This window comes from Centruroides vittatus, unplaced genomic scaffold (assembly GCF_030686945.1).
Source record: "Centruroides vittatus isolate TY-2023 unplaced genomic scaffold, ASM3068694v2 contig_487, whole genome shotgun sequence".
Classification (NCBI taxonomy): Eukaryota; Metazoa; Arthropoda; class Arachnida; order Scorpiones; family Buthidae; genus Centruroides; species Centruroides vittatus.
This window is the reverse complement of record NW_027122275.1, coordinates 80,979-107,976: the sequence shown is the minus strand read 5'-3', so window position 1 is coordinate 107,976 and position 26,998 is coordinate 80,979. Positions and strand designations below refer to the sequence as shown.

The window sequence follows — 26,998 nt, the reverse complement described above, 5'->3', positions numbered from 1 at the left end:
TTGAGCTGCATGAGATGAAATGACAATGATGCCAGAGAACATCTATTTGAATAGCCAGTTTTTTTTTAATAAGAGAATCAATGGGATACTGGAAAGTAACTTCTTGTCAAAAATAAATGAATTAATATAGCTTCAAAGGAAGTTATTTATGATATAAACTTTACACAAATGTAACAAGCTTTTAATAGAATTTTTTAAGAATGAAGATTAATGTATGCATAATTTATATATGTAACTGTGTGTATTCATATGTTTAGTTTTTGCACTTGAAAAGTTGTGACCAAGTACATGACTACTTGTGAAACATTTGCCTATCCACAAATTGCTTTTACAATATTTCAGTTACAGTACAGTACTTGTAAAAATTGCACTCTTTGTTATCTCCAATTTTTACATTTTTTGACATGAGCAAAATACATTTATTACTATATTACCAAATTGAATTAACTGCATTACAATAACAATGCTTTCTGCTAAATTGTACATGAAAAAAAGTTTAGGCCATAGTTATATAAATACAGTATATACAGTAATTATATACTCCCATACAATAATAATGATGATGATCCCTTATAATAATATAATATAAAATACTTCTATTGTAATACAGTATAAGTTTTAACTCTATAATCCTTTATTTTTTAGGTGTAGTATTTCAAACAACCAAACAAATATCCATTGGTTTAACAACATACAATTTATTGATCAATTTTCTCTTTTACATTCATTAATAAATTGTATGTTAAATCAATGGATATTTGTTTGGCTGTTTGAAACACTACACCTGATAATACAGGATTATAGAGTTAAAACTCATAAGAATACAAGTACCCCATAATGAAAGTATTTTTATAAGTTTTTTTAGTTTGAATTATGAGTCTTATAGAAGACTATGCATCTGCCTCTACTTCATTTTTTTATGTACACCAGTTCTGTAATCTCACAAACAGCAAGTGAAAATTTGTTAACAGTTTTTCTGTATTTTATTATAACTTATAAAAGAATTGGTGTTGCTCTTGAAACTATGGTAAAACATAAGAAATCAGTTTTAAGTCATTAGAAGAAGGTAGAACTTCTTGATATGTTGAAGTCTTAAAAGACCTGAATAAAAATATCCTTTAAGCAACATTAATTCCTTCATAACTTTTTTAGAATGGAAGTCTAATGTTTTTAATATAATTAAACATATGAATGAAATATGCATTAGTTATTATTATTATTTGCATATTAAATCATCTGAAAAATTTTAAATATTTCTTGGACAGCAACAGACTTCATCTCAGCCATATCAGCTCAATCTGTAGGAACCTAACTCTATTTTCTCATCAGTCTTCTTAATTGGATTTGTGAGATTTCCAAGGATCCTAAGCCTCGCAAATACGAAGATTTACCTGTATTTGGATATATTATTGGAAGAATACTTATTAAAATAAATTAGTTACAATCAAACTTGTTAAAAAACAAGTTTGATTGTATAACTAAGTGTTTTAGAGAGAAATTTATTAATAAGATAAACTCATTCCGATGATGAAACTTTATACAGTCAACTTGCATTAATATGAATTTCTAGAACAGTAGTTAGTTCACTTTATCGAAAATTCATATTAACAATTTTCAGGGTCAAGGCCAAGATTGCATAATTTATGGAGTTAAGAATTAATAGACAGTTGAACTCTCTAAATTAATTTATTAAATAAAATAAAATTTATTTACAAAAACAAATTAATGTTCTAAATGATTTTCAAATTATATAAATTTATTATTTAAATCAAATAATTTTTTAGATTTATAGAATATCATTCTATAGTAATTTTAAACAAACTGTCCTATAGTTAATTCATAATAAAAATATAATAAGTGAGAAAGACAACACAATTGTTTAAATCAGAGATGAAAAATCTTTGGTAATATGTTTCAAGGTAGGAAACAATCTTCTTTTCTATTTATTCTTTAATAACATGCATTCGTATCAAATGTTGTTTAGCAATTTTTTTTTTAAGGATGCCTATCTCTTGAAATGGATGCAGACCCATGCAAACATATGCTAGTTTGCATATCGGCAGTGCATACAGTGATGCTAGGTTTGTTTACTTTGTGCCAAATTTGGCTCCTTTTTTACTCTTTGAGCACCAAAAAATATATTTTATACTTTTTCAAACAATCTTCAACAGAAAAAATCATAGATTTCTTTTAGCTTTGTTTTGTTTAATTATTCTAATATACAGGTCTACACTGAAATGGCAAATGCCATCTCCTCCTCAAACAAATTTGACAAAATAATAAAAAAAAAACAAAATAATTAATAATAATTAAACTATAGGAAAGTTTGTTTAAAATTACTATAGAATAATATTCTATAAATCTAAAAAGTTATTTTATTTAAGTAATAAATTTATATAATTTGATTTTTGTATTACATTGCATTTATTAAAATTGAAATATTTGAATACTATCATAGGGTAAAAAATATAGAGCTGGAATTGTTGGTATTGAACGTCAAATACAAGCAAAACAAGAAGAAGCAGAAAAGAATATATCTGAAGCATTTAAAGATTTAAAGAAACTAATGGATATGGTATAAAATAATTAATGAACATTAAAAATTTGTGTTTATATTAATGTTTAAGATTTATGTGTAATAAATTTTTTAAGTTTTTTAAATAGAAAATTTCATTAATATTTAGTTTTATATAGAAGTCAAAACCTTTTGAATATTTTAATTGCCAATCTTTGCTAATAAATTCTTAAAAAACTTTTAAAATTAAAATTAATTTTTGACCTATTACACTACATTTTGGCAGTTTGGCAAGAATTTCAATAAAGTGTTAGAATTTTGAGTTTGTTTATGGAATAACTTTTTTGTTGATGGAAATACAATGACAAAAGAATATTGGAGGGAAGGGGGAGGAAAATTTTTAGGAATGTTTCTAAGAACTATATCATCATTAGAAAAAAATGTATAAATGCTGATAGGAACCATTTTGAAGGAAATGTTGTCTAAAAGTTTTTGCTGAGAAATAAAATCTATAATCAGATTAAATTTTGAGAACTTTTTGAAGGTGTTAATATAAGTTTCAGGTGAATCTTTATATTTTTTACTGTGATACATTTTTCAAATATGTACTATGTTATGGAGAGTGTCTGAAGATGATTATTTCAGATTGATAAAAATAAAAATATCTAAAAACAATAATTTTATTTTAGGCAAAAGATATGGTCAATATGTCAAAGACTATTGCCCAGAAAATCACTGAAAAGAAAGGTTGTATTTCTGAAGATGAGGTTAGTTCTTAAGCTGTTTTTACTTTTGTACAATATTATCAAAAAAATTTTTTATTAATATAATTTTTGTTTCAGACTATACAATTTAAATCACATTTGCTGAGCTTGGGAATTAGTGATCCTGTTACAAGAGATACACATGGAACTGGTGATATATATCATTCAGAGTTAGCAAAACAATTAGTACAAATTTTAGAAAAACCCCTTGAAGTAAGATATCATTTATTGATATAAAAAATATGGAAAATAACAATACTGTTTATTGTAATAAAATATTTAGTATTTATATATAATAAAGTTTCATTACAGAAAAATTAAATATTATCATCATCTTCCTAAATGTTTGAAAATGCATAAAGCATTTATTTTTTATACTTTCTGTATATACTATATATTCAATTTTTATTTAAAAAATTAGTTTTTGATAAACAAATAACAGATTCTTTTTAAAAGTAAAAAAACTAGGGTTTCTCAAACGGGATCCCGGTTGTTTTTTTAACCCAGGAAATATCTTGGAAAATTTTTCTTATCTTGGGAAATCCCGCAAATTTCTTAAAAATTCACTTTTTTCTTATTTTGTGTTAAAGTTCAGGAAATTTTGCAAATAGAAAGTATAATTAACTCATAAACTGTCAGAATGCATTTGTATTTATTAATTTTAAACCTACTTATTAGTTTTTTAAATTTTTGCTCGTTATGGCATGTCACAAATGGTCAATAATCAATGCGTAGCTTATTTGTGGAAGGATTCTGAAAATTCTTTACTTGTCGGAACCTGTAATATCTGGAATAATTGTGATTATGCTGTTTTAGTTTTTAACCATGCCCAGTAGCTTCAATAACTGCATAACGCAGGTTGTGCAAATTGGGCCAGGATACAAACGAGTACGAAGTATGCAAGTATAAAGTTTTTCTTCATAAACCTAATTATTAAAGACAAACAAACTGTTGAATTATCGGGCTACAAGCTTAATACCACTATTAAAGCAGCCAAAGTAGACAAATCAAGAGAGCAAAAGAAGTACTACAATCTCGAAAACGAACTAGAAATCTCCAGGCTACGGGGGAAAAAACACATAATATCTGTTTTCTCTTAAATGCATTAAACATGATTCCAATCACATCAATTGAATCGGAAAAGGCATTCTCAGTAAAAAGACTTTTCATTACTAAAATGAGAATTAGATTGAGTGATCGGAGTATTGACCATCTTTGCTTTTTAAAATCTTATAAAAATTTACAATAATATTTTATATTATGTTTTATTTAAAAAACGAAAATTATCTTCTAAGTTAGAAGTTTGATCTAAATTCATTTTTTTTTTAAATTTTCAACTTAATTCAAAGTCACATTTTTTTATTGTTGTATGCAGTTTCCAGGAAACTTTAATAAATTTTTTTCTAGTGAACATTTCTACGTAATTTAAAGATAATTTTTATTATATATCTTACACAGCGTTGCTAATATGATTTTGGAGGTTGCAAACGTATTAAATTACTTTAAAAAATGAAAAATAATTATATCATTTAATTTCATGATATTTTGTATATCTTAAAAATAATTAATTCTATCCCGGGATCCCAGGAAACAGTTCACTTTTATCCTGGAATCCCGGGACAAACAAAAGACCGGTAAACGAGAAACCCTAAAAAAAACAAACATATTTAGTAATTTTGAAATAAATCTCAACTTTAAGTTAAGATTTACAATAAAGAAAATTATTCATAGCAAGAATAAACTAACTTTTTAGGCTTATAAATTTGTTAAAAAGTTATAACGTAAAACATGTGAAACAGTCATTTATGATAAAAATTAAGTAAAAAAACAAATTTTCAAATTGAAAGATTTAGATTTTGAATTTAGTTTGTTTAAATCAAAAAAAATTGTCACCACTTATTTTTTATAAGTGGTGACAATTTTTTTTGAAAAAAGGAGCAATTAAGATAAGTTTTTGAAATCATATAATTCTTTAGATTTTTAACTTCATTTGCTTTATTAAACCTCATTTAAATATGAATTTATAACTTTACTTGAAAATTTTATCATTAGAGAGGTTGAGGCGCAAGTACAAATGTTAAACTTGTACGGCAAGCAGAAGTACACATTTGACATTTTAAGTCTAAGTAAAAGACCTTGCGACGCTCATTCACAACATCACGTGACTCAATGAACGTTGCACATTGACTCATGGGAAATTTGTTGAAAAAATGGCGGGTACATTTTACATTGAGGGTTATCAGCAAAGGTAAATAAAGAAATTAAACTGTTTAAAAGTATTTATAGGATGTTTAATAACACTAAATAATTATTTTTAATTAGTGTTGTGTCTCCTACCGTATGATCGGACAATAAGGACTACTTCATACTTTTGTCGAGGGAAGTAGTGGCTTATATAAATTTGAAAGCAACTCGGAAAATTAATTTTTAGAAAATTTACAAACGTATTATGCTGTTGATAGTAGATGCTGTGGAAGAACAAATCTACCTTAAGATAAGCTATTATGAAGACAAATATATGTAAATTCTATAAGCACTTCACGTCACTTGCAATAAAATTGAATAATTAAATAATTTCTGGATTAAAATCATCTCTTTCTTTACAGTATTATTTGTAAATGCTTAAATAATCATTATTTTAATAAAATATGTCATAATTTTAGCCACAAACACAAAAAAAATGAAGTTTAAGCTGATCGTCTAGTCGCCATTCTAGATGTAGCAAATGTCATTATCGACTGTATAGAATTGCCAGATGGCAGTGCTCATCCATCCGCCGTTCACATTTTGGGCTGAATACGTGTGTCTCAACTGCTCTATTAAATTTTAGCACAGATTTTACATCAGTATTTGTTACATTCTTATAAAGTTAATATGATTTCAAAGATTTGATAAATGTTTAGTAGAGAAAAAAATTTTAATAAAGCTTTTTTTCAGTTTAATTCTATATTTTTTATTTTATAAATAGTTTTATATTTAAATAATATAAAAAATTTAATTATTTATAACTATTTCTTTTATCATAAAGCTACATCAGAATAAAATTAAAATTGTTATTGTGCATAAAAAGTTTTCTTGGAAAATATATACATACTTTTGAATGGTAATTATGTAAAATGGTTTTAAATTATTTTATTAATTATTTATTAAATATTTATAAATTATTACATTTTCTTGATTCTTATGTGCCATCAAATCAAACATGCACCACGTTTCAAAATGTCAAAACCTGAATAAAGGTAGCTTGCAATGCATGTATGGTAATGCATGTACTATATCACTAAAGTTATCTGAAGTTGTTATTTTTAAACAGTAATAAATAAATTTTTGTAAAACGTTTATTGTGATGTTTACAATGCTTTACAATGTTCACATTTTTGAATATACTCATTTATGACTGACTCCATTATCAAGTACAGAGGATCTGCTGACTAACATAACACCATAGACAAAATTACCTACAGTCACTGTTTTAAGAGATTTCACATTGATATACACTAGCATAAAATTTTCCAGATAAACAGTATCACACTGAAATATCTGTATATATGCTCTCCAGAATAGGTGATTACTCTCTGCTTAAACTTTATAGGAGACTCATCTGTTGGACATTGTTCACTTAGCTTGCTATAATTCAAAAGATACCAAATCATAATTATACTATTTGAGTTCCAAAACCAAAATTAAAACTGAAGTAGGGAGTGGAACATATACCATGTCTGTACTGATGAAGTAACATATGAAAATATCCAAGCAAAGTAAATGATATGAATGAGGCTACATTAAGTCAACTTTGTGTTGATTCTAATGTATATTTGAGTTTTAGAGACAGTAAGTCCAAAAAAGGTGTGCTTTAAAATCAAGAAAACATGGTATATATTGTTTGTTTATAAATGATTAATCAATTGTAGTATTCTTTTAAATAAAATAACTATTTTTAATTTTACTAATTTGGTTACTTTAATTAATATTTAAACTAATAATTCGTAATTGGCCAAATATTATTAATATTTCATAAACTGTTGTGAATTATTTTATTAAAAATGATAAATATGTATTAGAAAAAAATCAATCAACTTCTTTTTATTTATAGGATGCTGGAGGAATTTTGTCTTTAACAGATGTTTATTGTAGAATAAATAGAGCCAGAGGACTAGAGGTAAATAAAAATTATTTAATGTGAAATATAATTGGATCATTTTAAAATAATAATTTTTTTAAATTTTGAGAGTGCAAGAAATGTACAGAAAATGTATTACCATGTTTTATGATTGATTAGTATATTCTTTAATTATCTTAATGTTTTAAAATCAATTTTAATACAATTTTTAACTTTACAAGTTTAGACTTAAATATTATGTAATTATGCCAAGTTATCATTACTGTTATAAAAATCATATTTGATATATATAAAGTGAAATCATGAAATAATCATAATCAGAAATGGAATAGAATTTTTAATTAATTGATTGAAACACAAAACTGAAATAGTACTTAATATAATTTTCTTTTTAAACCTAATATCAAAAAATGTCTGTAATTACATCAATTAAAATTGCTTTTAAAAATATTATTCATAATTGGCATGTTACATATTTCAAATTAATTCAAAAAATTTATTTATTCTACAGCTCATATCACCTGAAGATTTAGTAAATGCCTGTAATATGTTAGAAACTTTAAATTTGCCAATAAAGTAAGTACTTTTGTGATCAATACTATTTAATTTGTTTTTGAGAATTTATATTTATAGGCTTTTAATTTGTCAAGTTATATTTTTTGTGTTAACTTCAATAAAGCAGTTAAACTTAAGAATTTTATAAGAAATATATTTAATTTCTGTAATTAATATCTGAAAAGAATTGTAATTACTGTCAAATATCTGATGGTTCTCAGACAACTATCAGAACTGAATTTAAATATCAATATAATTTTAATTAATATATTGATATATCAAAAGAAAGGAAAGCTGGATGTATTTCTATACTTTATATAAATAAATTTTCATTTATCCAACAACTTTAAACCATTCATACTTTTATAAGAGTTTATGGTATTAAATTCAGTTATATTTGAAAAAAACATTTAATTTCTTATTATATTGAGAAATCTCCAATAGTAAAGAATAATAAACAATTATAATTGGTTTATTAATTAATTTGTTTTATTAGGCTGCAATATGAAAAAATTGTAGACCTATAAATTTCCATTGTTGTCTGTCTTTCCTTAATCTTGAGAACAGATGTAGATAGATAAAAGACGAGACCAGATATGGAAACCTTAGGGGCAGGAGGTCCTGATTAACTATATATGAACTGATGCAAACCAGAAATCATGTTATTTCAATAAAAAAATTTTTCCCTGAAAGGTGTTAGATGACCAGAATGACACTATTGTTAAAGGAAAAGTATGATGTACTGTACAGGGGCAAGCTACTACTAATTTGAGGTGGCGAGTACATATTTTAAGTTAAATAAATTAAAAATATGATTAAAAGTTGCAGTTTGATATTGTGATAATGTCACAATAAATAATTGCTCATTTATTATAAAAATTAATATTATATATTTATCTATAATAATTTTGAGGTTTATCAAAATGATTTTTTTTTATCTATACAAAAATAAGAAATTCATAAGTGCATAGCATTTCTTTTTTCATAAATAATTTTCAGTAGTTTTTACAATTTAATTATATCTTTTCCTAGTTTTTTTGTTTTTTTGTCACTTTGTGATGAGGAAATGTAACTCTCTTAAAATCTTTCCTACAAACTGTTTTAAAAGATTCTATATGAAATAAAATAAAAAATATTTATGTTTGATAATTAAAAACTTTTAGATTGATTTTATGAAATGTAGGATCTAGAGTTGTATCAAGTCTCCAGTTTTTTATTTCAAGAATGTTTAAAAAGATTCCTCAGAAAGAATTACAAGCAGTGCCGTAACTAGGATTTTGGATGCCTATGGCCAAGAATAAAAATGGTGCCTTTTTAATTTTTGTTATTAAATAAAAATAAAAATAGTGGTTTATTTTTGAAATATATGTTTGTAGAAATTACAGATCATAAATACTATATAAATATAAATATAGAAGTTTTTTTGTGTTAGTAATTTCGAATACATATTATTTCAAAACCTTCTTCTTTGCGCCTTTATTAAATTGGCACCTATGGCAGGCGCCACGTTGACCATACTCTAGTTACGGCTCTGATTACAAGTTCCTGAAAGAGAATTCTTTCCTAATTCTTCTGATGAATTCTTATATTTAATAATTTTTAGTTAAAAATTATATTAGTTCTATAATTTGTTTTGTAAAATTATATTTAACATTGACATTTATCAAATTTCTTAGGCTATTTTTTACTGTATTATACTTTAAAATATATTTTATCATTACTTTTATTTAAAGACAGATGACAATACAGTAGAGCATTGATTATCTGACCTCTGATCAGCCGTCACATCAGTTAACTGACTGCGTTCTAGTTGGCAAATTCAAATGTCTGCTAGTGATGTGGCACTACAATATTTGGCTATGTCTTGGCTACTTTAATATTATTTTTGTTAAATTTTTGCATGTTTTAGCTGGAAACACTGACTCGACCATAAAATGGAGGCCAGTATTTAAAGGCTTAATTTTCTATTTTTTCTTTATTTCTGTATTTATTTTGTGCAAAATGAAGAAATAATTTAATGATGATTATTATTTAAAAAAAAAGATTTGTTAGGCTTAACATCGATGAAAATTCAATGTGAAGTAGGTTAATAGCAATATACTAATATGCTTATTACATGGGATATACTAATATACTAATACACTATACTAATAATGTATTTTTTCATACTTTTCGGTTATCCGTTTTTTCAGTTATTTGATTAACCTCAGTCCCCAATTGAGTCGGATAATTGATGCTCTACTGTATTATATTATGTAGTCATTTTAGTTTAAAAAGTGAATTTAGTTTTAACACTATAGTATTAGATAAGTTATTATAATAGCCAATATATTATATGATGATTAATTCTCAAAACTGAAAAAATATTAAGTTTATAATGTGTTTAAAATTAATCCTTGAATATATTTCTATTAAGAGAAAAATATCTTTGAACTGATGCTCATTAGTGACTTTCCATAAATGACATCCACACTGGAAGGGAGGGAGGGGGTTACAACCATTTGGGCAAAGTTGGACAAGAGAAGGGGTTGAGCTTCAGTGGACAACCATTTATTTCATTAAATTTTATACAGTTTATTTAAAATTTCTTGTATGTTTCGTTTCTACTTATGGTATCTATCATTCATAAGATGATAAAGGTTTTAAGGGGGATTGAGTTCTATTAGATGTCTGAAGAGGGGAGGGAGTTATGAAAACTTGGACAAACTGGAACAAGAGGGGAGGGGGGGAGTAAAATTTTTGAAGAAAAATATGGACGTAATTTATGGACAGCCCCTTACTATAGTTTAAAGGGATGATGAGCAATATATTCTAGATGCTGGCCACAAGTGTACTTTGTAAGTTTCCAGTGAACCACATGCATTTTTTTAAATGGAGTTAGAGGTTTAATTTTAAGCCTGCTGAGTACCAACTTATTTGTTATGCTAATAATATGCAAACTAATATATAGTTTATTCTCATTTTTTACTGGTAAGTTTAGTTTGAATGTTCTTCGTCACAAATATCAGCTTAATTAAGGTTGCATAATAGCATGAGACAGAAAACAGGAAAATAAAATTATATTGATAAATTCCCTGGAGTTGCATATTAGAACCTCAAGGGCCAAATGCTATCTGTGGACTGCAGGTTGCTCATGAGTGGTTTAAATTGTATTTTATTGTTTTCATTAAAATTTTTAAGTAGAATAATTGATTATATTATTATTAAGTATATTAACAAGTTCAAATAATTTTATTGAAATTAAATGTAATATATCTATCAAAATCATACTCTGAAAAAAGATTATTTCAAAATATATGTATGATTTATAATAATTTATTTTGAACAAGTTATGCAATTTTGATTAAAATCATCTAACTGCAAATAAAGTTTATAAATATATTATTGGGTGTATTTTAGCTTCAGTGTGTAATGTTTCTGAATGAAGTTATCCATTTTCAGTTATTTATTTTCAAATCACTGGTTTAATTTTCAATTGATACTTTATTTTAAAACTGAAATAGACTTATAAATTGTTGTATTTATTTGCGACATATTTTTGAACACTGCTAAACTAATTTCTTCTCTTAAAAATGGATAACTGTATTCACATTGCTTTTGGACTATTGAAGTTTCTACACACTCCAATAAAATGTTTTTGTAATTTAAATTATACTGAGAAATAAATGTGAGTATTTAATATTAAATTGCTAATTTGAAAAGAGACTATATAATGAATAGATTATTGTAAGGATAGAACATTTCTGCCAGAGCTGTAAATTTTAGCAATTAGAAATAATTTTTAATTTTAAAATTATTTATTTTTTTATTCAAATTGAAAATTCTTTGATGCTGCAATCTTTAATGGAGAAAATAATAAAAAAAATATGAAAGGAAAGTAGCCGTTTGAGTGCTTTTGAGTAATTTTTAGTTCATTTTTTCTTCATTGAAAATAATTTTCCATTTTATTTCATAATCTTCAATAGAAAAGAAATTTAATAATATACTAAGAGAGGTGATATTTATTGCTGAATGAAAGACAACAAAATCAGATGATTGATTTATTACATAATAGTTGTAAATTACATTATCAAGTTTTTAAAATGAAATTGGCAAGTTCTTTCTAGTTTTGAACACTGCTAATCTGAATTCTTAACTTCTAAAAACAGTCCAAAACTATAAGCTAAAACTGAGTTTCCAGCATATGAGTGATTTTGCTACATGATGTAAATGCTTTCTGCACTGTTCGTACATGCCCTTAAAAATGAGCATATAAGTTGCACATAGCATATAGAGCATATAGGTGCACAAGAGCATATAGGTGTGAATTAGACACTTGAGCTGAATGCACTTTTTTATTATGCAAATTAGATGCATCCAATCATCAATGAATAAGATGGTTTGATGTCATTTTCTACAAAATAACTTGACAGATGAATGCACCAGCTGAAAAATTAATAGAAGTTTGCAATTTTCCAGAAATATTTGATAAATGATGAAAAGTATAAAGAAAAATGATAAAAATAATAAATCAATATTTGTTTGTTTGTCTTTTATTTTACGAAGAATAAGTATGTTGCTAAGATGATTTCTTCGTCATCATCATCCATCTTTAATTTATTTTCCTTTCTTCCTGTCAGATAGCATATGAATGAAGTGCAAAGCATGTAGTGAATATCATTGCATGCATCAAAGCATTTATGAATTGCATAGATTTTGTGGTGTTATGTGCTGGCTTAGCACACTGAAATTGCTAATGAAGATACCCAGCTGTCAGGTCTGGTTGTGAATGTGATATGTTAGTTCTGTGAAATGGAAAGTAAATAGTACTAAAAACATAATTTAATAACAAATATAATTTTCTGAATATTTGTATAACAATAAATTAGTAGAACATTAATCTTAAAACAAAGTAGATACTTATACCAAAATTTTCAATATTACAAAAATTCCTTTGACAGTATATTTTAAGTAAATAGCAACAATAACAATTATTAAAAATAAACCTGGATAGTAAATTCATTTGAAAATTTACAAGTAAAAGAAATCAAAATCTTTGCTTGTGTACTTGACTCTGCTCTGTAATATTGTTATTTTTTGTGTTGTGAGAAAGACACAAATGTGTAAACCTTCTGATAAAATTCGATATAATAATTCTTATAAATAATTACATAGATTTACACTGATATAAGTATGATGATGATATATTACAATTGCTGTACATTTAATATGAAAATTTTTATATTGGTGTCAACTTAAAACATCAAATTAATAATTTAATGATGTTTATTTACATATGCTTATTTTCTTTTATTCAGATTGCATACCTTTGATAGTGGAGTTAAGGTACTGAAATCTGCTTCTATTGATGAACATTCTGATGCTGAAAAATTAAAAGAATTGGTTAGTTAGTTCATATTTAAAATTTATTTATAACATAATTTCTAAAATATTACTTCTGGCTATTACCACATTATCTATCATAAATTACTGTTATTATTATTATATATGTTCAATTCTAAGCTTCATTTTTTTTTGCCATTTTAATGTCCTCGAAAATTGGATGTTGCTTACATTTGAGGTGGCTAAATTTTACCTGAAAAGACAATTTTTTAAAGTACCATAAATCTATTCTATACCATGTCTACTATCCCCTGATGTAATTTCATCATCAAATCAGTAGTTTTTAGTTAGGATTCATTTTCGGAAACAATCCATCAGTCTTCGATAGGATAATATTGGATCACTTACTCTGTAGTATTTTTGACCTTTTGAGGTGTTTTAACTCTTTTAAAAATAAATTGAAACAAAAAATTGTGAATTCATGATAATTCTGGGCAGAATGACAAGCCAACTTCAGTTGCTCGATGTTTGCATTAATAAGCCTTTTAAGGACTATATAAGAAAAGAATATGAAAATTGTTTACATTTGGAAAACTGCATTTTAACCACTTCTGGGAAAATAAAGAAGGCAAGTACTTCAAAAATTGTTACCCTCGGTATCTGTTGGCTGGAAAAAAGTTCACAGTGAAATAATAATTCATCCCTTTAAAATATACAGTAGAGCGTCGATAAGTGGAACCAATTGGGGACTGGGGTCCTTCCAGTTAATGATTTGTTCCAGTTTCCGACTTTGTACGAAAAAATACATTAACCTGTCCGATGTTCAAATTTTTCTCCGTTGCGTATCGCTTCCTGTTGAATTTTTCTCCGTTGCGTGTCGCTTCGTGTTGAATTTTCGTCAATTTTAAGCCTAACGAAAATTTTTATGATAATCATCGAGGCTATCGTATCGTTAAAAATTATTTCTGCATTCTGTACAAACAAAATAAATATATTAAAGAATATAAAAAACATGAAAATTATACTTTAGAAGTAAATTTAGTATCAAAAACATTCGATTCAGCACGACACAGTCCGACTGAAAATCGTTCCACTTTCCGGCCATTCCACTTACCGACGTTCCACTTATCGACGCTCTACTGTACTGCATTATAAATGCAATGGAGGCACAAAAGATGACTTAGTTTTGGAAAATGATGATGCCAACACAGTTCCAAAATCAGCTGTGATAGTGCAAGTGATGAATCATTTTCACAATGTGATAGTGAGAGCAATTAAGATCTACTTTAAATTATGTATTTAAGACTATTTAACAAATTAATTCTTTACTCCTTGTTACTTTTTGTTTTTTGAACTTTGTAAATAAATCTTACTACTGGTATTTTTTATTTTTTTTATGAAAACCTGTTGAGAAATTGAGGTGTGGATTAGAATTGAATAAATATCGTACTTCATAAACTTATTTTAATTATAATTATTGCTTAGTGTTATTTACTTTGTAGTAAACAACACTAAGCAATAATCATAATCTAAGCAATAAACATTTTCTAATTTAAATAATAATTTAAAGTTTATATATTTTTAAGATTAGTTACTTATTTTGTATGTCAAAGGTATCCGTTTTTAATAATGGAAAGATGATGTGCATAAATTTTTAATGTGTTATTCATTGTTTTGCATATTTAAACATACAATAGCCTAAGGCATCTGTAAACATAAATCAAATAATACAATTTTTTTGAGGAAAAGTTTTAAATTAATTAATATAATTTACTCTAGAGGTAGTCAATGTTGCCTTTTTGTATCGTATTTAAAAATTAGATTACAAAATTGAATGGGTAGAAGTATCACAAAAGTGTCTTCTTTTAATTATTTATGTCCTTTTCACTTTTCAGGAACACACAGTCCTTACAGCGGACTCAACCTTCCTGTATAGGCTACTTTCTCCACCTCAATATGTAAAAATGGTTAAAATATTCTCAGATTTTTGGCACAATCATAAAATTAATTTACAATCAAACATTAATTAAAAATGATTATTTTTAATTAATGTTTAATTGTATTAACAATTAAATTAATCTAATTAATAAATTGAAATATTTGGAAGGAAAAGCTTGAAGAAGGATTTGAATCATACAATAGTGCTCTTTAGTTACCATCTGTTTAATATGATTTTCAAATTCTATTTAATTTCTTTCCCTAATATTTATAATGTATATGCAGTTAATAAACTTACAATTAAATCAATAAATATGATCAATTAAAAAGAAGGGTGTACATAATATGGGTAAAAAATTGAAAAAATAGATTTTTTTTTTTTATCATTAAGTACTCAAATTGTATATTAATTCTTTACAGATCAATGATGAATAGAGCTGTTAATTTCTGTGTTTTTAATTTGCTACATATAATTATTTTTGTTTGAAACATTTTTTCTAATATCCACTTAATAGTCCAAACAGATAATTCACTTCATTTGTTAGAAGAATTATTTTTTAATTTTGACCATGCTGCTCACAAATTGTTTTGATGCAATAATTGATTTTATCTAATAAGAGAGATTTTGCATTTCAGATCTCTAATGGCTTTGACAATCTGAGCACATAAATTATGATATATCTGCACTGCACATCAAAATTTAGATTTCTGCATAGTACTTATATTTTTAAATGTGTGTCATTGGTATTATATTATACATGGGCATCTTTAGAGGGGGCAAATGAAGAAAATACTCCCTAGCATCAAGTAAAAAATTTACAAATTATAATTGTAAAAATAATTGAGATATGTAATGTTACACCCTTGACATGGAATGCTTTTGTATTGATGCAATACTGTATCTACTTGTGAAAAAACCCAAAAAATTTAAATAATTAAATAAAAATGTATTGATGTAATTATTTGTTTCCAAGCTTTGTCCCACTGAAAAATTTTCTCTGGCCATCCATGGTATTATACATAAAAACTGTATTTCATATTTACAATTTAGGCTGTATAAATGCACACCTAACATTTTATATTACTAGTAGTAATATTTTTTATGAAATCACTATTTATGAAATTTTAGATCACATGTATATAAATATTAAGTTTAAATGCACTTTTGCAGCATATTTGTAGTAAAAAATGAAACTAAGTAAATTAAATTTTAGATTGTTTTATTTATAACAAATACACACACATTTTTTTATTAAAGAGATAGAAAGTATATATATATTGAAATATTTATAAATGCATTAAAATTTTAACATATAATTTTTAAAAATATGTATACTAGTCCTATAAGGCTAGTCTCATAGGTAACTTGAGGTATAAATCTGCCTGGATGCAAGGTTTTTTTTTACTCATTCTGCCTTGTGGACATAGAGGCCATTTTTTCCATACCCATTGCAGATTTGTCCAGGCACAAGATGGAGCGGTTGGACAATGAGGGACTTATGAAAAACCTATTATCTTAATATTAAAAATAAAATCACAGGAAGAAAGGAATGGTTAAGAATAAATAAAATTGTTGGAAAGATATTAATATAAATTATTACTCAAACACCTTATGCCTCCGAGAAATTAGTAATTTATAATATTACAAACGTTTTCCACCTGTTCAACAGGTGGAAAACGTTTAATATATGTTTAATATATGAAAACGTATTAATATCAATAAAAATATATGGACAAAAAGTACAAAAAATTTTTTTTTAAATATCACTTAAAGAACTTTCATTAAAATAATGATAAATTAACATTTTAATAGAATGATAATTAAAGCAAACATTCAAAAAATAATTATAATTAAAATTACCACTCCAGATTATTTGGACTCCAAGCCAACCAAGCTTTTTCAATGGTTGTGTTGGTTCAGTGTTTTATTTTTGAATTACAGAATTGTAATTTAATATTGATTATAACATTTTTTGCAACAATCTGATAACAACTTGCTTTTAAAAGCATTACTATTTAAATCAGCAAATATTAATAATCGCACTTAAAGTGAGATATGAATCTACATTCCAAGAAATTAAAATTACTGTCTTAAATCTTGTCAACAGGTTGATAATATATAAGAAATCAAAGTATATGAAAGTGAGAATCATCATTCTAAAATGAAAATGTCAGTGAAAACATGTTCTGAATAAGAAAATTGTTTAAATTTCTATAATATCATTGTTTCTCTTTTTGTACAATCAATTTATTTACAAAGTTTTGTCCATGTAACTCTATTGTTTTTTGATATTCACTTCGATAATATTTTAAAAAATGTTTGCTTGTTTAATGTTAAAAGATAGCGAAAACGAAAATTAAATTAATTTTTAAAATAATAAAGCATATTATAAATTAACAAATTGAAGACAACAAAGTATGACTCCTTGCAACAGTATTAGGTCTAAAAGTTTTCCTTAAAATAAAGAAGTTCAAGGAGAATGAAATAAATGCTTCAGGTACTAGATTTTAAGGAATGAAATATAGAATTAAATTTGATATTTAGCTCAGTTTATATATAGAAAATAGATATTTTCAGTTGCTATTCACAGCAATCATTAGGCTTAAGAATATTACTATTTGTACATCATTATAATTACTTGTTCTAGAATATTGTCATATATAAAGTAAAGAAAAAGCAAAATTAATAATAACACATCAACAAACTCAGTCTATTGATGTTGAATATTACAAATAAAAGTAAGTTTGTTGACTTATTAAGCTTAAGAAATTTACTATGGTTATGAAAGATTTTGTTTTACATTTGATTTCACTGTTTTAGAAATTCGGAAATTTTTAAGAGTAAAGAAACAATAGATATTTAATGTGGAGTAAAATTATTGTAATTACAGAGAAATTTTATTAAATTTAACTAAAAAAATTATTTATTGTTGTAAAATGCCTAGTAGTAAATAAAAATCTATAGAACATATACAGCAAATAAAACTCACTACAGTGTGATTTTTAAACTTATTCTTTTTAGATTATAAATTACCTTCATCTGAATTATGAAAGCTAAAAATGTACATTAATTTGTTTGCACACATTTTTTATATATTTTGTTAACCAATCACCTACTGTAATTTAAAGCAATTAACTATCAATGTTACATCAACTTTTTACTATAAAACTATATTTGTATTATGTTATTTTATAATTAATGGATTTTTTTGTATATTTTAATGTTTCAGATAAAGTTGTTGATCATCCTAGAAAAATTTTAACTTATTTTGGTCATTTATTCTTTATAACTGAGTGTATTTAAAATTTTTTTTTCATGTTTCTCTGAGATACAAGAGTGCATTACTTAAGTCATATTGCTAAACATTTTGTTTTAATGTAAGTAAAACCCTTTTAAACAAAAATATAAGGTTTGGAAACTAAAATTTACACTAGTATGATTTTTCATTGACAATTGATTACTTTTGAATCAAGTTTTGAGTTTTATTTAATTGATTCCATTCTACTGTGACAGGGAAATGAATGAAATTAAAAATGAGTTTTGAGAACTCTAAGAATATTAAAAATATTTGATTAGAATGATTACAAATATCTGAACTAAATGAAATAATAGTTTAGACTATCTTCTGTGTCATCCTTTTTTTATTTTTAATACATAATAGACCATTATTAACTGTCATTGGTCATATTAAAAATTATTACTTACACCAATGTTGAGAATCTAGATATGTTCAAATTTCTGTAACTGACCAATTTGGAGCAGAAGCAATAAATTTGTATTTTACTATCTGTATTGAGATAGTTATCCTGATTTATTTTTATTTATTCTGCATATAAGTAATATTGTTTTAACTTTGTGTTTATATTATAGAAAATATGTAGCTCTGGAATTTTTCTAAAGAAAGAAGCTGTAGTCAATGGATGCATATCTTGTGATCATAAATATGGATTAATATGCTTTGTTAACAAAGTTAAATTTTACTGCTGATGTAGTAGTGGAGTGTATAATAGTATTGATTAAATTGTTGAATAGGAGTAATTGTTTGCATAGATGATATATATGTTTTTATTTCTTAAAAGAAGAAATAAAAATTCATTGTGACAATATTAAATTTAAACTAATGCTTCTAATTAATAATATTTCTTGAAAAGAAATGGTAATTTTATTTGTTTTGTATTTGTTACTTTATGATAAAATAATGAGTTTGTCTCTCTTGTAATTAGAATGTGATTATTAATTGTCTGTTAAAATAATCATTGACAATAATACATGTAATTTAAAAAATTTAACTAGGATAGTTCATATTAATAATAAATGATGATAATTAATATAAATCTTGGTCTCACATTTGAAATTTTCATTTTATCTTCAGCTAACTTGTACTGTATTGTATGTATGATATATTACAAAAGTGTTCCAAGTAATTTGAAATATTCAGAGATTTTATTATCACAGGTATTATTCATATAGTTATAGTAAAGCAATGCTGTAGTCATGCCAGAGTCTACCAAGACAGTGCCCTGGTAGAGTTTTTAACCTGATCTAATCCAGCAATCATTTGGCTTTAATATAACTATTGGGCTTACAGATGTTTATATTTGTATCGTTATAAGTTATTGCTATTTTCTGTTTAATTAAAGATAAAAATTTGAAGATGTTTCTAAGCCAAATAAATTTTTGGTTTAGTCTCAAATAAGTCTAATTTGATGTTTAGTTTAGTTTTGGAATCATTTGTTTGTTAGTGTAATAAATACATTTCTTGGCAAGAATAAAGTGTTATGTATTTGGTGATTTGCTGAGTACTTTATGATAGGAATCATTTGTATTTTTTTTTTTTTACCTTGTGAATGATTTTGATTCTTTACCTAAAATAATTATAACATATTCATCATTTTGATCCATTTTATTGGTGATGAATTAAAATACTGATTAAAATTTGTTTTAAAGATGCCAGAAATTAAGAATTAGATTTGATTCTTATTATTTCATTGTCATGAATTTACATTTTGAATATAAGCATAATTACAATATAATAATATGTTTCTGTTAAATACATATGATTCGAATTTTCATTCTACTAAAGTAACTTTTTGGATTAGTGATCTGTTATATATTTCAAAAACTTGCTATGCCTATAGGATTTTATATGATTTTTTCATTGATCTTCAACAATAAATCTCTCAATAAATTGTAATTTGTTGAGAGTATTTTCACTTTTCTTTTATTAAAGCTTTATTAGCCTAAATAGATTTAAGATTTTCTTTTCAAGTGTCATGTGTGATTTATAAATAAATTTTAATGAAATATTTTTAAAACATTAATTAATAAAGTAAATTGAGCTGAAAATTACTCAAAGTAACCGAATCATCAACAACTGCAATGTATATAATCCAAGTAAATTCATTCTACACATAAAGCCATCTGTAGTCATTCAGTGAACAAATTTGGCCATTATGGAAATTTTAAGTGCCCTCTTATAATTCTGTTTGGCTTAAGAGGATACTGGATTAAGAGGATGGTGAACTCATACCTATTTTCATACTTTATATATTTAAAAATTGAATATGATGTTTGAATAGAAAAACTTAAATTGTATTCTATTTAAACTGAGGAAATCTTAATGAGAAGAAAGGCAAAAAATACTATCCATAAATTTAAAATTTTTGTTTGCATGTTATCAAATTGTTTATAATTATGATTAAAAGACTTTGCTACGTCTGTGTCATATAGCTACATATAATGAATACTTCGCTTAGTGTGGGATCACTGTAATGTGGTTTGTAATGTGCTCTATAATATGCACTGTAGGATTCAATAACTGTGGAATGGTTCACCAGAAAGAAGTCACTGTCACCCAAATAAGCATAAGACAATCTGTAATTATACTTTTAAAAAAGTAACTTTTAATGAGTATAATGTATAAGCATAGATGTAAGTAAACGATAAAGGATTAAACTATTTTAAATGCACTGTCTGCAGGTTTAAAATAAATTTATATCTTAGAAAACAAAGAGAAATTTTTACTTGCATGTAAGTACCCATTTAGCAATTAAAAACTTTAAAGTGCAAAAATACAGTGTGCTGCTAATGGCAGGTTGCCAATTTAAATTGAGAAAAATTGGTAAAACTGGTTAGCAGTTACACTCTAGCCACTCACTCATTACTACCTGTTACTTTTTGGTGATGTACAAGTTGGACATATTTTTAAAGGATCCATTTCTAACATAACTTTGAATAATGATTTAAGATAAGAATGTAGCCCGAGTGCAAGAAACTATTTGGGCCCAAATGTTTTTCTAAAATAAAAAATTTACAAACACGAACATATATTAATGCATGTTTATTTAAAGCGTGATTTTGTTCTTGCTAATACATTAATTACTTCAGAAAAATTACTAAAAATACTGCATTCTTGATAATGTTGGGGCCCCCTCAATCGCTGGGCCCGGTGCGTAGCATCCGCCGCACCCCCCGATGGCCGGCCCTGACTTTGAATAATGATTTAAGATAAGAATGTAGCATTAACACATGAAAAGTGTTAGAAAATGGAATTTGGTGCAACCAGAAGCTTAAAGCAGAAAAGAAGTCTTTTTAATAAAAATATTCTAAAAATTTAGTTGCAAATAAAGTAATAAAAAATTGGGTCATATTGCATATTTTCATTTTATCCTCTTGTAGTTTTTACTTTCCTGGATGTTATATGTACAGTAATACCCCGAGTTACATAACACGCGACCTACATAAATTCGCAATTATATACAATGTAAATCTCAAAAATTGGAAAAAACTCTGAGTAGAGTAACATGTAATTTTACAAAGAATTATTCTATTTCAAACATTCATTTATTCATTCTCTTTCTTTCTTTCACACTGTACTAATTTATTTTATTGCTCTGCTAATCCTTTACGTTTTGATCTAATTATAAACATGTAGAGGACAATAGATTTAAGCAGAACAAAAAATTAATAAACATGTACACAATATTTGTTTCTTTCTTTGTTTTGTTCTTTATATATGTACTTTGTATTTCTATTGTTCTTTTATACTAAAATATAATAAATAATGTATGTACAATACACATATAATAATAAATACAGTATTGAATTGTTGATAATTATGTGGTTACACTTAAGCAGTTTACAAATTTGACTTATGTAAAGGTCTACGGTCCACATTACTTACATGACTCAGGGTATTACTGTAAACATGAGAAAGTATTGGAATTGTGTGAAATTTGACCCTACAGGGTTTTACAAATCTTAACATTTTGATACCCTCTGAACCTGAAAAAGTCAAAAAAAAAAAAAGGAAAAAACTCCATGTGTGTTGGTATCTATTTTGTTTAGTATGTCAAATTGGAGTAAAGATTAAGAAATGAAATTTCACTTGGTAACTTCTATGTAAGGGACATTGATGCTATTAAACTTTGGTGGTTAAAGGTCAAGAGAGTGGAAGATAGAGGGGGGGGGTCATGTCATATCTTGAGTGGTGTTGGACTTAATGAAGATTTTACTTGTTGCATTTACAATTTTTTATAAAAGTTGTCTCTACCTTCAAAATTAAGTTTTTTGCCTTTTTATAATAATTAATAATAATAATAATAATATAAAAGTTATTTTTTAATAACATCTCATAACAGATAGCACTACACACAATTTTTACTTTGTGTGTGTATGTGTGTGTAATATATATACATATACTACACATTTATACTATTACTAGTTACTATTTATATATATAAACATCCCAAGAACCCGATGTATTAATAATCACCCAACCATCAGCCAAATCAATAGGACAGAATTATGCTACAAAAATTAATTAGAAATTACATGATTAGGAAACTAGAGGTAGATGTTAGGCACCTTAATGAAAGTAGTAACTATAATTTAATTTTAGAATTTTTGTGGCATAATTCTGCCTGATTAATTTGGCTGATGGTTGGATGATTATTTTAATTTTGTGCTAATATATCTTAGTGTTTCTTAAACATAAAAATATCTTATAGATTTTATGGCATGTCAAGTTAGTTCTAAATATTTTTTTTAAGTGAAAAATTCATTTACAAATAAATTGTCATTTTTCTTATTAACTATATTCTTTGATTAGTATGCATTCAGTTAGTTTGGTAATTTTCTGGAATGCGATAACCAGACTAAGCAGGGTATTTCTATATTGTACATGCCTTTTAATAATTTATTACTAGAATTAATAATTATACATACATTTACTTTGTTTCTGTTAAAAGAAATATCATTAATATTACATGCTGTTTGTTTTAACATCTAATAATAATATAAAGTAAATAAAGATTTATTTAAACATGGGATTGATGATGTATATTTTAAATTTTATTATTTAATTTAATCAAAGAGAGCAAATAGTCAAATTGTTTAATATAAAACAATCTTATTATTAAATGATAATATTAAATAGAATATATTTTTAATAATTCTAATATATTAATGATAAATTTTTGATTGAAGAAGCTCACTTAAACTTGCAAACTTTTATAAATCAAAATTAGAAGCGTTATTGTTCTAGCAAATATATTTTTATTACAGAAAATTTAAAATTAACAAACTTCTTAAAGCATTTTTGAGTATGTGCTGATCCATAAGATTTTACTCATGCAATAAGTTATCAAACTGCTGAAAAAATTAAAATTAGTCGATGACAAGTCAACAAGTAAGCAGGATCTATGAATAGAAGACTTGATAGTTGTCTATTAATAAATATTTGTGGCTCACATTATCGTGGAATAATACGAGTCATTTTAAATTGACCAAATCCACGAAACTTTCCACGCATAATTCATGACTATTAATTTCTTTGTTGTCTCACTTGATTCTAAGTCATATTGTATCATTCTTATGGCACATCATAATCAATTATTATATAAGTAGTCTCTGTATTAATCTGTGAAAATTGCATTTATTCATATTGTTAACAATTATTATAAAAACAGATATGTTTAATTGTATAAAAATATCAATAGGAGAGCCTAAGTCTGAACAATAAAATGATACCGGCAATAAAAAAGTTTTATTAGCAAAAACTTGTGATGAACATTTTAAAATTTAACATTTTTTGTGTTTAAATTTTCATAAAAGTTTTTGTTATAAGTTCAAGATTATCTCTTGCATTCAAATATTAATTATTTAAAATTTCTAGCTGACGGAACACACGTGCTTATCTGCCGACGAACTCTCTCGTATTCTCAACACGACTGTAATCTTAGCCAGAGAAAGGTAAACTTTTTATATTTATTAAGCTTTGTTTCGACATAATTCAAATATATCTTATTTGGAAAGCTATAAAATTTCAGGTTGCTCCAAGCGGAAAAAGACGGCATAGCTTGCAGAGACGACTCGATAGAAGGCTTACGATTCTATTCGAATATGTTTCTGTTAGAAGGCGTAAATTCGTAATTTATATATAATTAATAAACATTTTCAATTCTAAATATGCAATTATTATCACTTTAAGTGCAAAGAACACTTTTTTATTTTAGATATGATATAACTTATTTGAAATTTTGCAGAAAAATGAAAAACTGTATTTATATGAAACTGAACAGGCAAATAATTTAAAATGTTCAAGAATTTTTTATTTTGTAAATTAAATAAAGAAATGTATATTTTTTGTTGTTATTATAAATAAATTTGGTTAAAAATAATTTGTAATTTTATAATTAAAAAACTAATGAAATAGAAATTTTGATATGTATATTACACAAGTATGAACCACTTAACAACGGACTACATAGATGAGAGGTTCCGTGACATTATAATGGCACTAAAAATTTGTAGCTACCTGTACCTTTTTCTATGTTTAATGCATAAATAAGTATCATTGTGTTGCATACAGTCTACTATTCATATAAGCTTTATCGTAAAGGTTTGTCTGAATACACTGTGATGTTTACTTAACATATCCTTGTCATTAAGTGGTGCATAGCTCTGTTTAAATCTCAAAAATATTTATAGAATGATATAAAAAAGAAAATATAAATTTTTAAGACCAGATTTATAAAAGAATAATAATTGTACCTTCATTTCATTACATGAAAACAACTTTGTTCAAAATTTCAGGTAGATTTAACATTGTAAATCTTAATTTTTTTCAGTCAAAAAACTTATTACTATTATGTTTTCATTTGAAGACACAAATAGATAGAAATACAAAGCACATCTTTTTATTTCGAATACATCTAGCATTAAAACTTTATTTTGATTTTGTGGGTTCTGTATGACCTATTTTCATGCGCCTCATTAGTTTACCCAAGCCTATCAGGGTACTAAATGGCTAGGAATGAGGTCTGATGTATCTGGATTAACTCTATGGGACTTACATGTGAATCTCCATAGTGACAGTCTTGTGCCTTTACCATTTCAGCTATTCACCAAGTAATTGTCATAAAACAAACATTAGATCTATTATATCATTAATTATTGTAGAAAATTTTAAATACTTCCTAATTTCTGGTTTCTGGAAATATGTTAAGCTTGTATAAAGTTAGGTAAACATATGAATATTTTATTTCTCTCATATCTTGTTAATATAAAAATTTAGAAGAATATTTATTATTAATTTCATTGCATTGACAGAAAATAAATTGAAATAACTTTGCATGTATGTCGTCTTCAATTTATATATTATTTGAGTTATCCTCTTCAAATCTTACATAAATGAAGTATCACATATATTAACATCTAAATCTTGTGTATTTTTAAGATCACACTTAATTTCAACTATTGATTTTCAGGACTTCATTACAAAATATTTGACAGTAAAATTTTTATGACACAAGAAAATGAATTTAACCTCATAAAATAACTGCGAGTAAGAATCTCAAAATACATTACAACTTTCTGAAAAAAATTTACAACACTTACAAAAGATTTCTTTACAAATTTTGTATAAATTCTATTTTGAGAAATTACAAAATACCACGAACAATTTATAAAAACAAAATATGTGGTTACCATATTTTGACTTTGATTGACAATGCATATAATGCCACTTTGCACTTATGTAACAAATGGTGGAAATGGAAAAGTTTATTTCCTTAAGCATTTTAGCTTTATCCTTTGCAACAAATATATGTAAAAAGTACATTACACTTAAGCATCACGTTACTTTACATGGTGTTTCAACTTCCACAGAAACTTTTGGAATAAATTACATAAGTTGATAAATTATGACTTGTATATAATTTTCCAAATAATTATTAAGCATAAATTTTAAAGTACTCAATACTTTATATGTTATAGTTCAAAATTTTATAATTTCCTTAAGACAAGTTAATTTGTCGACTATAATTTTTATGATCAAAATTACTACTAATTACTGTCATTCATTCTAAAAGCACACTAGCCTATATAAAAAATTTTACTAAACTATATAAAAGTAAATATGTGCATTTTTACAGTAAATTTTGAATTTAAACATCAGAATATTCAGAAAAATGTTTTTATTTTATCGAAGTTAAATTTTATATTCTTAAAATCAGTATCACTGTGGAATATTGCAAGAATCAAAAATGTTGTATGTAGTCAATAAAATTAATCCTAAATGAAAAAATTTAATAGTAAATTTGTTTTAAATTCACATAAAAGTTTCTTTAGCATGATTAAATATAACAAATGTCTACATATTGTATATAGACCGGACACAAAGCTAAGGATAAGATCGATAGGACGGAATCGGGAACTCCGAGTTACATTGCCCAAGGACGAGAAATTAGCCGAGGACAAACTCGACAAATAGACGATTAATT

General features: G+C 25.6%; 1 protein-coding gene across 2 annotated transcripts in view; it reads left to right on the top strand.

Moving 5' to 3' along the window:
• Positions 1 to 24,682, top strand: part of Vps36 (vacuolar protein sorting 36) — a 36,765-nt gene extending 12,083 nt beyond the window's left edge. Inside the window, exons 6-13 of one of the 2 annotated variants that reach the window (XM_067273733.1) lie at positions 2,459 to 2,575; positions 3,205 to 3,282; positions 3,358 to 3,492; positions 7,373 to 7,438; positions 7,911 to 7,975; positions 13,252 to 13,336; positions 24,391 to 24,467; positions 24,545 to 24,682. In XM_067273733.1, the coding sequence (XP_067129834.1) occupies positions 2,459 to 2,575; positions 3,205 to 3,282; positions 3,358 to 3,492; positions 7,373 to 7,438; positions 7,911 to 7,975; positions 13,252 to 13,336; positions 24,391 to 24,467; positions 24,545 to 24,647 (726 nt within the window). In that variant the 3' untranslated portion in view covers positions 24,648 to 24,682. Of the gene's footprint in view, positions 1 to 2,458; positions 2,576 to 3,204; positions 3,283 to 3,357; positions 3,493 to 7,372; positions 7,439 to 7,910; positions 7,976 to 13,251; positions 13,337 to 24,390; positions 24,468 to 24,530 lie in introns of both variants that reach the window. The other variant, XM_067273734.1, reaches the window with a different exon arrangement.
• The last annotated feature ends 2,316 nt before the right edge of the window (positions 24,683 to 26,998 follow it).